This window comes from Littorina saxatilis, linkage group LG12 (genome assembly GCF_037325665.1).
Source record: "Littorina saxatilis isolate snail1 linkage group LG12, US_GU_Lsax_2.0, whole genome shotgun sequence".
In the NCBI taxonomy this organism is placed as follows: domain Eukaryota; kingdom Metazoa; phylum Mollusca; class Gastropoda; order Littorinimorpha; family Littorinidae; genus Littorina; species Littorina saxatilis.
In genome coordinates this window covers 50477866-50489865 of record NC_090256.1, presented here as the reverse complement: position 1 = coordinate 50489865, position 12000 = coordinate 50477866, and the positions used below count along the sequence as shown (strand labels likewise).

Genomic DNA, 12000 nt, shown 5'->3' with positions numbered 1-12000 from the left:
AAAAACAAAGAAAATTGCCTTACAGTGTCAGGCGATCACAGACATAAAAACATCACATGTATTAAGAATTAAACGATTGCACTTAAAACTAATGTTAAAAGAGAATTTTGTTTGAAAATGTTAAGTGTCTTTCTCGGAAGTTTAGCGAAGCCACGAAATGTATTTGTTCCGTTTTAGCAAGCTCGTTGTCTGCTGTAATTGTTTGTATACAATTAGACAACGCCTACTTTTATTACACACTCATTAGAGAGAGAGAGGGATAGAGAGAGAGATGAAGAGGGGAAACATATAGATATATATAGAGAGAGACTTACCAGGAACTTACGACCTTCCATACTGCAGGATATACGTTGCACAGATGTAAACTAAAGTAGTCCAGATGTATTGGTAGATATGTACAACAAATAATGACAGTTACTGACTAAAATAAAAAAGTGTCGTGTTTGATAGATACTTGAAAAAAATCTCGCAGAAAAACTCCACACATGTACGTATGATCATGATACACTGCGACTCTGTGTGGTGGTTTTTTTGGTGTCGAGTTTCAGAACAATGAATGGCGGAAAGCGGCTTTGTCTTGACGTAATGTTTGGGGGATCAAGTAAGTCAAGGATTAAGATGTTTCTCAATGGCCAAGGGTAGACTGTAAGCCTATTTAGAGCAGTCCCCAACAAGGAAGGAAAGAAAGATTCATCAGTAGAAAATCGACGAGCAAGGAAAACAAACACATCAGAGGGGAGGAAGTGGGAGTGTGTTAGCTTATAAACCCACAGCCTGAGAGGGAAAGAGGAGGAAGGGAATTCACGTAAGCTGTACTTTAGGTGAATGGTCTAAGTGATTTTAACTCTCTCTCTCTCTCTCCATTTTTTCTCTGTGTGTGTGTGTGTGTGTGTGTGTGTGTGTGTGTGTGTGTGTGTGTGTGTGTGTGTGTGTGTGTGTGTGTGTAAAATATCCCAAAAAACTACCCCACGCCCAAACACATACTTATTTATGCTCTCCCTCCCTTCTTCTTCACTGACACTGACATTCTGCTCACGAATGAAGAACACACACTCACTCACTCACACACACACACACACACACACACACACACACACACACACACACACACACACACACACACACACACACACACACACACACACACACACACACACAAAAGTCTCCAATAATAACTTCAAGTTTGTTTTTAATGTAAATGTTATTGAACATTGAAACACACAAAAACATGAGTGTCGTGATAATGACTGTTATAAGTTATACATGGTAAACGAATAAGAAATGCTTTTAGAACTCATACTTGTAACGGGTCAAAATAATTGCACAACAGTTAAAAATCACAGTCATGTTTTGCTGCAAAGCAGAGAGAGTCAAAACGGAGTACATGATGACATCGTTATAAAATATAAAAACAAATGCCCTGTTTATTCTGCTGCCAAATAATTGTTATTACACGAATAGTGTACCTCAAAAAGATACATGAACCAACTTAAACATGTACAGAGTTGCCAATCGTGAAGGAAAACAAGGTAAATTCTTGTTTATCCTAACACCGAAGATATGGTTTACATAGTTTACAAAAGATATTGTTCTCTTATACGTGTTCATTATTCGTCTGGTAATCTATAGGTTCAGTTACACCGACCATAGCGTAGTAAATAGTTTGACACACATTACAGTCGTGACAGTTCCTAGCCGCTGAACAACGTAAGGATGTTGTTAGGATTTATTTGTTCGGAAATAACTCTGTCGGGTTTGTATGGATAGTGAAGAGTGAAAACTCTTGCTTTTAGTGAGTCAAATTTTCCCACGTGACATTATAGGCCAGTCACTAGCGAGGGATGAGTCTGAAACACGTGGACAAGGAGCACGTGTTGAAAGCTTGCCTCACTAAAAGCAAGTAGTTTTTGGCTTTTTTTTTTAGGATATTTAAGGCAGTCCTTTGTGTCACATTTCATCGTAAAAAAGTTGGGCAGCTCCGCCGCCGTCACACAATTCGGCCATTTAAAATACGTGTCTGCGTTCTACCGACTGCCGACATGCCAAACAACATTCATGTAATCTATTCATGTCAAGCCTAGCAAGTGACCCAGGGCCGGACTAGGCGAAGAGGAGGGGGGGGGGTTGCCAGTGGTGGCCCAGGGGGATGTCCCCCCTGGCGGCAGGGGCGGATCAGTTCATTTTATGGGTGTTTTTTTTCAAAAGTATATTGTGAAGATATGGGTGTGAAGGCGCGAAGCGCCGAGCCGACGGCGCAAAGCGCCTAGCTTGCTAGGGGGGTCCGGGGGCATGCCCCCCCCGGAAAATTTGAAAAAAAGGATGCAAAATGGTGCAATCTGGTGCATTCTGAGGATGATCATTACCAGTTTCAGGCAGCAGATTTTGTCACTGATTAATACCCCAAAAATTGAAACTCAATGTAAAATAAAGAAATGCATACCTCATTCAATATTTTTATTTTTTGGCTGGGGGGGGGGGGGGGGTCCGGAAACCCTAGAACCCCCCCCCCCTCGTTGTGGGGGTCAGGGGGCAAAGCCCCCTGAAGCTGATGGGTAGGTCATATTCTGAGATAGGAAAATGGTCGCTCCTTGCATGAAACGGCATAAAATAAGCAATAATAAAAAAAATTAAATAAGTAAGGTACATGTTTAGGTTAGGGGGGGGGGGGGTTGCGCAACCCCCATAACCCCCCCCGGTAGTCCGGCCCTGTGACCAGTCTTCGATTCAGTGGTCAGACTTCAGAGAATAGGTTGATTGTTAACCAGTGGCCAGTCTCAGGCCAGGTTGGTGGTCTGTCTGTCCTCTATGTGGCGCTGGCAGACCGGACACAGCGTGAAGAACCTGGCACACCTGCTGCAACACACCAGGTGGTTGCACGGTCTGAAGGTCACCTTGACCTCCTCCTCCGAGCACACCTTACATGTGACCTTGCGGTCAGAGGTCAGGGGACCGGTGACCTCAGCAGGGGTCAAGGCCTGATCCCTCCTTGACCCTGTCTTTGGCACAGTCGGCTGGTCTCTAGGGGTCGAAGAGTGTCCGTAGTTAGTGTTTGTGGTCATTTTAAAAGTTGCTTCCCCTTCCCCAGTTCTAGTTGTGGTGGAAGTGGTTCTCCCGGCTGCCAAGTCGTGCTGCTGTTGCTGCGCGGCGTGCAGCACAAGCTCACACAGCGTGTCGGCTGACAGGCGCTGGCCGTTGTGGCTCAGAAGCTCCTGGACCAGCTGTCGGGGAAAGCCCATCTGTAAGACACGCTGTACTGGGGCTGACTCCATCACGTCGTTTGAGGTCGTCTCATGTTCGTTGGCAAAGAGTCTGGAAGCAGAACGAAGACGGTTGGGTTAAATGAGAGAACGGCAAGGGTGTGTGGTTTTCACAGATTATCTTTGTTACAGACCGATCTCAGTTGAAGAGAGTCCGAAATGTGGAAGAATGAGGTTGTGTTGAACGAGATAACGACAATACGTAGTTATCACAATGGACAGCATGAAAGCAGACAGAATACAGCGGTGATAAACGGGAGGAAGACAACGTAATGGTGGCGAGACGTGAGGTGAAAAAACAGTGCACGTGACGCGCGCGTTGATGACGTACTGAAGCACGTGACTTTATTCTATCTTGCCTATACAGTTACACTTCCATCGACAGGGCAGGCTTACTGAACACACACACACACACACACACACACACGGACACACGCACTGTGTGACACTGAGACACACACACACACACACACACACACACACACACACACACACACACACACACACACACTTACGCAAACGAAAGCACGCACACGCGCAACTCACAAATGCAGAAAGAGATACACACGAACAGAGAGAGAGAGAGGGGGAGAGGGATAGAGAGAGAGAGGGAGAGGGATAGAGAGAGAGAGGGAGGGAGAGAGACAGACAGACAGACAGACAGACAGACAGAGAGAGAGAGAGAGAGAGAGAGAGAGAGAGAGAGAGAGACAGACAGACAGACAGAGAGAGAGAGAGACAGAGAGAGAGCACACACAGAAACACACTGGGAGATGTTTCTGCATCTACTCGATCATATTAATCCTTTAAATATCGAGAGAAAAAAAGACAGACAGAAAAAAGAAAAACAACAACAAGCAAAAAGATCAACAACATTAAAGAGAGAAAATCGTAGGCAAAAGACCAATTTTTACTGATTGAAATCTTGAAGGAAGGCACAGACATGACTGTGTTGCGGCCTAGATTGCAATTTCTATTACGTTGGAGTAGATTTCTCAATTCCTTTTCTCCGCATTCAAGGAGAAAGGACACTGGACATTGTAACTGCTGAAGGGACGATAAACAGTAACAACCAACCAACCAACCGGACATTGTCGAGGGTTTACAGCAGAATCTTAGGCAGGGATCTCATACAAGCAAAGGACCCGTAACTGCCCCCAGTGACCTGGCAGGATGTCCGACAACAACGGGCGTGTATACGACGGATCCGGTCAACACATCATTATGACGTGGACACTACTTTTACTCTGGGCCAAATTTTTGACACGGTACCTCATTTTACTGACAGTCTTCGTCGGAGCTATCGTTTTCCCGGAATTGGCAACCCCACTTTTCACTCTGAACCATATTTCTGATGCGGTACCATTATGCATATTCACAGTCTTTGTCGGAACTGTCGTTTTCTGGGAATTGACCGAGGAATGGTCAGCTCCGGTGTTTTATTTTTGTTTCAGAAATCGTCAGCATTGCAACAGCAAAATTGTGTACCGCTTTCTCGTTTGACTGTACCAAAGGGCCCCGGACACAACCCTGCTTGCACTTTCGATTTGAGACTTGAAAAAACAAACAAGAATTGTAGGTTATTGGAACGGTTAGTTATTGACAAAACAAAACGTTACATTTACCAGTACATCGACCCAGAAGCCTTTGATAAAATAGCAAAGGTAACGTTGTGTTTTGTCAATAATTAAACGTTCCAATAACCTACAGTTTTTTGTTTTTTATCATTCTGAATTTTGTAACGTTAGCAGTCTATCTGGTTTTTTTTATTTTTACTTTCGATTGTAGGCCTAGAAAGCACGTGCGCTCTCGTTTCATCGTGCACTGAAAGTAGTGCGCATTTCTTATTCGCCACAATGTGTGGAGGTGAACAAGACCTGTTCGTTGCCTTTGGGCCATGGAAAGCGAACAAAATCATTTTGGTTTCACCATTAGCTGTAAGGCGCGCGCGCACACGCGTCCAGTTTACACCTAAAACGAATGTAGGCTATCTGAATGTTCAGCTCCTTATACATAAATTAGGCAATAATGCTACGCTTCACAAAACTGTAGGTTGTTATTTGAACATCGTTAAACTTACGCACACTGCCAAACAAACAAACAAACAAACGAAAAAGCATTGAAACCTGCATGATGTCAATATAACTCTGTATAGACTTCTACTTTCACTTTTGTGAAGCTGATGACATAGATCGATAATGACGTGTTCCTATCTGCGTGCACTCGCAGTGATACCATGAGTTTAGCGTGAAGCCCTGTTATCACATCCAAAAGTACAAAGTAACGTACGCACAGACACCAGCAGAAACTACAGAAAATGCCCAGGCGAGAAAGATAAATATCAGATGTGACACCAACACCATTTTCATTACTTCATTATTCCATTGCTGGGAAATTCTGGTCGCTTCCTCCCAGTGGAAAACTAGCAGCAACAAAGTCGCGCTAATTTCGCTTTTCGCGACTTGTTAAATGTCTTCTGCAAACACAGAAAAATAGCAAGCTTATAACTAAATGCATTAATAGTGTTCAGCAAAAGGTGTGTAGTGTGTGACACACGCTTCAAAGACACGAACCTGAAGTATGATTATTCCTCTGCAGAAAATGTACAGAAGTTACACTTCTTGTACTTTTCCATTCCATTTGACAAACAGTTTAAAACAAGTGTTGAGTATATTAGCAAGATAACAGATTGGCTAGAATGAAAGATATCGTGCTGGTTATGTTCGTGAATAACTCTGTCGGATTTGTATGAATTGTGAAAGTGAATACTCTTGCTTTTAATGAGGCAGACTTTCCCACGTGACATTATAGGCCAGTCACTAGCGAGGGGTGTGTCTGCAACACGTGGACAGGGGTAGGCCTACGTGTTAAAGGTTTGGTTCAATAAAGGCAAGAGTAGTCACTCTTTCACAAGCCGTACAACACCGACAGAGTTATTTCTGGAGTTCGTCTATTGTGACAGGGGTGTGCACGAGCGCATTGCTCTTTCTCTGATCACGGGGACCTCTGTGACGTCAAACTGAGCGAGAGAGAAGGAATGCATTCATCCACACTGACTTTACTACTGTTCCAAGCACGTGTTCCTCACGTTACCTCATGGTGGCCAATCTCGGTGACCTCCTGAATATCATTATCAGTGTACAGCATAAAGGTGACAATAGTGTAATATTAGATCACGCAGAATGATAAGATTTATTTTTTGTCATTGATTTATTTACCTATTCATTAATAATCTCTCTCTCTCTCTCGTGTGTGTGTGTGTGTGTGTGTGTGTGTGTGTGTGTGTGTGTGTGTGTGTGTGTGTGTGTGTGTGTGTGTGTTTGCAGGTATGGTTGTTTATCTCTTCTGAATATATTATCAACTTTGTCTAAAGGACGTTTAAAGCTGATGACATTTGTAACCGAGTGCCGTAACACTACGATCACCTCGGGAGGCGAAGTGCAATCAAACAGGATTGAAAATGTTAGGGCTAATTTCTTAGCCCCATAAAAACTGTTATGCAAACCCGAAGGTTTCCATGAACATCCCTACAGACAATCGGAAACCACCAGACCCCATCACAAACAGAATTCCACAATCCACCGGTGTTGACTTAAAGGCCAACAACTCGGGTGCAGAGTCTGCTGTGAAAGGAACAGTAGCCTCCCCTGTCACAATCGCCCCCGTTTGAATGAACTTCGTCCCGAAGTTCCGAACCGGGGGGCCACTGTCCATTCCAAGTTCGCAGAATGGGAACAGCACGAAAATGTTCAGTGGTCATATTATGCCATTACCTGAACAAATCATGCCGAGTCCCATCCCTGCTCGCAAGCGCCAGATGTAACCGAGTGCCGAAACACTACGATCACCTCGGGAAGCGAAGTGCAATCAAACAGGATTGAAAATGTTAGGGCTAATTTCTTAGCCCTATAAAAACTGTTATGCAAACCCGAAGGTTTCCATGAACATACAGACAATCGGAAACCACCAGACCCCATCACAAACAGAATTCCACAATCCACCGGTGTTGACTTAAAGGCCAACAACTCGGGTGCAGAGTCTGCTGTGAAAGGAGCGGTAGCCTCCCCTGTCACACATTAAACCATCAAAGCGTCTCTATGTCTATATGTCTGTCTGTCTGTCTGTCTGTGTCTCTCTCTCTGTCTCTCTCACTCTCTCTCTGTCTCTCTCTGTCTCTCTCTCTCGCGCGCTCTCTCTCTCTCTCTGCGAGGTTAGTTGGAAGGAGTTGAACGCGTCAGTGTTAAATTTGGTGATGAATCGCACCATGTCTCATTTTCACATAAAATGGCGACAGATGTTCCTCGTTTTAGTCACAGGAAATGGCTTCCTATCACACACAGGAAGAAAAACCTTGAACTCACAGGATATATATATATATATATATATATATATATATATATATATATATAGTAACTACTTGGTAGTTTCCTGTCAACTAACACTTCTCAATTAATGAAATTAATTTCCTCAGATGATATTTTTAAAAGCGATAAAAATAATTCAGCTTTCGATGCTCCATCTAGATCAGTCATCTTTTGACAATCCAAATTCATTTCCTCAGATAATATTTTTAGAGCGATAAAATATCACTTATCGATACGCTATCAAGACCAGTCATCGTTCTAGAATGTCCTTCAACACAATCAAGTTTAGACTATAAACAACTTGAACTTAAAAAAAGTCACCTTTTTTGGCTCGAGGCCTTATGTCAACAACAATAGCCATATGAGGATCACGACCATGAGTCAAGTTCAGACCGAAAACAACTTGACATTGAGAAAGCACATTTGTTGTTGTTGCTCGAGCCCTCAGTTGTGTTAGCAATTCAGTGTCACATGAGGAAAAAAAACGTAACAGAGATCCCATAAAATCCCGCGACACTGGTGGAATTTACAAGCATACCGGATCCATATCAAACGCTTTTCAATGTCACCAAAAAGTACCTTCTATGTTTTCAGCGTTTTGTGAATGATTCACCAGGAAAGAAAATACATGTCTATATTTAGACTAACCGCAAGGTATCTAGTTGGCTACTCAGCAGCAGTAAAGCAACCAGCTGTTTCCAAAATATGTACATAGCGTACGTTGTGTTGAAGAGGAAATAATGTTACGTAACAATGACATCGAATGAGCTCAGACGCGGCTAAACCCCCAACAATTATTGGAATTTGGAATGTCAGGAGAAGTTTTCGTGTGTGTGTGTGGTTTTTGTAAAACATTTTGTATTGGTTATTTTAAATACAAAACAATATAAACAAAAATGTGAACAACGTCATAGGAGAAGTTGGATCTGCTTCCCCCGAAAAACCGATTGTACTAAATGAGAGCAGTGACTCGTGTATCAGCTGAGTCACAGCGTGTACGCAACTCTTTATTTTTTGCTTCATACTCTTTTGTGTGTGCTGCACATTGTGCTTGATAAACAGATTTCAATTGCAAAAAAAAAAAAAAAAAAAAAAAAAAGTGTTTTTAATTGTTTATCATGACCAACTCACCTGTTGTCAAGATGTGACGAACCGGCCTTGATGATGTCATCGTGGAGCTGACGTCCCAGGATCTGAGTGACGTAACGACAGCGTGGCGAGAGTCGAGCGTGTTCCAGCATGGCGTCATCGCTTTCCTGCCAGCGATGGAAGCGCTCCCCGCACCAGAAACACTTGACAGAGTCCGCGCACTCGCCGCCATTTCTGTCGTCACCATGGAGACCCGAGGTGTCTGGGTGGCGACGACACTTGACGTGGAACAGGCCGGCCCGGGAAAGTTCTCTGGCCGTGGGTTTGACCAGTGGCCAGGTCCTCAGGCTGTCCAGTCTGGCATGGAAGGACGCCATCTGTGGGTAGCGAGCCGTCCTCACGATGTCCGCCCATGCCGTGGAGTTATGCTGCTGGCTGTTGTCTGCTGGGTTGGGTGGGAGGTTGCTTTGGTTCTGTGGTGACATCATCGCCACCGTGTGACGCGAAGGTGACGTCACGTGATGTTGTGGCGGGGAATGGTTGATGAAGACCAGGCTGTGTGTGGTGAATGGAGGAGAGGTGACGGGGGTGGCCCCCACATGGTGCAGGCGTTCAGTCCTGGGAAAAGTCTCCGGACCTGCAGGCATCGTGCCAGTGTTGACGTCACGCGTCACGCGCTCCGCCGTGTCGTCAGCCCCCACGTTCCCTACGTCATCACCCTTCAGGAAGGGGCAGTAACCGCGGGCCGCCCTCCAGTGCTGCACCTTCGCCTCTTTGGCTGACGTCACGCCTCTCAACTCCAGCCCGCAGAACGCGCACCTCACGAACTGTTCAGGCCCCGCGGTGTCCGTAGTGACGCTGTAGAACCCGTAGCTGGCTAACTGCTTGGTCCACTTGGCTGGCCAGCTGTGTCCGAAGGTCTGCAGACGCGCTCGTTCTGAGCGCATTTCACGTGCAAAAGTGGACTGTGTGTCCGGGGTGAGGTCAAGGCTGTCATCCAGACAATCTGCCTCGGCTTGCTGATCCAGACTGGACTGTCTCCGTAACAAGTCCAGCATACTGACCAGTGCTCAGCTGCCTCTTTACCTCACTCTCTTGTCTTCGAACTGTAAAAGTTATACTCTCAAAGTCTTTGAGAGCAAAATAATGTCAGATCTTACAAGTTGTCAATTCTTTCAACACTGTTTCTTTGAGATCGGTGTTGTGAATTACTTCCCAAGAAAATCGGTACAAAAACTCAGAACTGTTTTCGGTTTAGCTTTAAAACTCAGAGCACAGACTGTACTCCGGCTTGCTCGCTCGACAGCGTTGTTCCGAATGCAACGCACTTGGAACAGCGCGACGCTATATATTATAAATGGTTTGGGGAATTTCCCATAAACCTGTTTCCCATGCGAACATAGTGTTCCAAAAATAACCATACGCTTAACCACAGTCTAAATTATCTAGGCTGGGGTTGATGGCCTTTTAGGTCGTTGCGGAACTAAGTCGCAATACCCGATTTCTTTCCAAAAGGACCTCTTGGCCGATTTAAATTTTTTTTATAATGATTCTATACTTGTCACGTTGGTTCACGATATTTTTCCGAGAGGGGGAAGAAGAAGTGTAAGGTTTGGTAAAAGCAACTTGAGGCGGTGAATACACGAAATCACAACTGTTAACAGGACACATAATGCAGTTATATCTCCGTATCTCATGCCACACTATAGTATCGGACTATCCGTTTTTCTATCTGGTGTCTTGCGGAGAAGCTTGAATTTTGGGCCGGGAAATTTTTTTTTCCCGTCTTACCCTGTCCACATCAAATGCAACATCCCGCTGAATCTCGTTAGGACCGTTACTCTGACGGGACAAGGGAAACTTGTTGCCAAGTCTTGGGGGGATAATATAGAAGTGAAAGTGAAAGTTGGTTCCAGCACTCTTTTGTCTTTTTCTCCCCTACCGTTTTCTCTCTCTGATTCCACTCTTGACAACTGGTGCTTACATCCCTGGAAGGGACAATAGAGAAGTAAACCGCTGAAAGTTGATTCCACTTCCAGTACTGACTTATGTTTTACTCTGCTATCACCCCCCCCCCCCCCTCTCACCCCCACTCGTTCCACTCTTGAAAACTGAACAGGTGCTAACATTTTGAGTCACGTGTTGTGTGGTTTGTGCAAGCTTTCAATCTTGTTCACTTTTTGGAAGCTCACTGCATACGATACAGGAATGTTGTAAGGATTTATTTTCATCGGCAAATTCGTAAAAATGTTCATGACAGTTTCGGCCATTTTGGAAAGTATTAGGGATTCCTTGGTGCCACCTTTTTCACATCGCGAAAGAGTTAAGAAATTCTGCCAAAATGACGGCAAGGTTTTCGGCGAATTGAAATTCGTTTTGGCTTTTTGCCGACTACCGACAACAAACACTGGACATCCACGTGCATGTTTGTTGTTGTTATTGTTGTTGCTTTATTTAATTTTAATTTTTATTGTTGTTGTTGTTACATTTCGTGAAGTTTTAATATTTGTTTTGTTTTTTACCCTAGAGTACTGACATGTGCATCTATCAACAAAGTGTCCAACTGTGAGCCACGGTAATACAGTTTCTTTTCTTTATATATATTTTTAGCACATATCTTTGGCACAACGTCTGGACCCTCCTCTCTCGATTCTCTCTTTAACTTCTTTTTCTTTCTCTTTATTTCTACTTCCTGTTTCAGCACTCCCAGGACCCTCTTTTCAGTTCTGCTTCTTCTCTGTGACTGAGTTACTTTCTGTCCATATATTTATTTCTAAACTGATGCAACTCTTGTCTAGTTTATGTGTTTTTTCTTTCTTTGTTTTTTGTGTGTTATTTCCTTGCTGTCCTTTTCAGTATTTGGTTAATCATTCCTTATTTCCTTCTTTCGATTTGACTACAGTTCCCGATCCTGCTGTCGTGCATGCAAGATCTCGCGTGCATTCTATTCATCAGAAAGGAGAAAGTCAATATCTCATTTTGCAGTCTTTTTATCGACCAATTTTGTAAAATTCAGCAGGTCAGAAGAAAAAAAAGAACGAAAGAAAGAAAAAAAGAAAGAAAAAAACACACACACACACACACACACACACACACACACACACACACACACACACACACACACACACACACACACACAGAAGTACATGTAGCAGCAGTATCGCTAGCAGTAGGATCGTAAACAGCAGTAACCATTTCTATCATTATGTTGCGTTAACCAAAAGCAAGGTCTGGCTCAGGCCCCATCGTTTATCGATCACTGTAGCCTACTCGTTGACTCGTAACAAACC

The 12000-nt window shown here is 43.9% G+C and overlaps 1 protein-coding gene across 1 annotated transcript; it reads right to left on the bottom strand.

Moving 5' to 3' along the window:
• Positions 1-1172: 1172 nt before the first annotated feature.
• LOC138982161 (putative inhibitor of apoptosis) lies at positions 1173-10048 on the bottom strand. The gene is made up of 3 exons (XM_070355385.1): positions 8753-10048; positions 2714-3309; positions 1173-2077 (listed from the first exon to the last, which is right to left on the bottom strand). The coding sequence occupies exons 1-2, from the start codon at positions 9766-9768 to the stop codon at positions 2775-2777; spliced, it is 1551 nt and encodes a 516-aa protein (XP_070211486.1). The 5' UTR covers positions 9769-10048; the 3' UTR covers positions 1173-2077; positions 2714-2774.
• Positions 10049-12000: the final 1952 nt, after the last annotated feature.

What these genes read in the sequence shown, in the direction of transcription:
- LOC138982161 (XM_070355385.1), bottom strand. Translation starts at nt 9,768, where the DNA reads ATGCTGGACTTGTTACGGAGACAGTCCAGTCTGGATCAGCAAGCCGAG. An exon ending in TCGTCACATCTTGACAACAG is followed by an intron (nt 3,310 to 8,752) that starts GTGAGTTGGTCA and finishes TTCTGCTTCCAG; the next exon opens with ACTCTTTGCCAACGAACATG.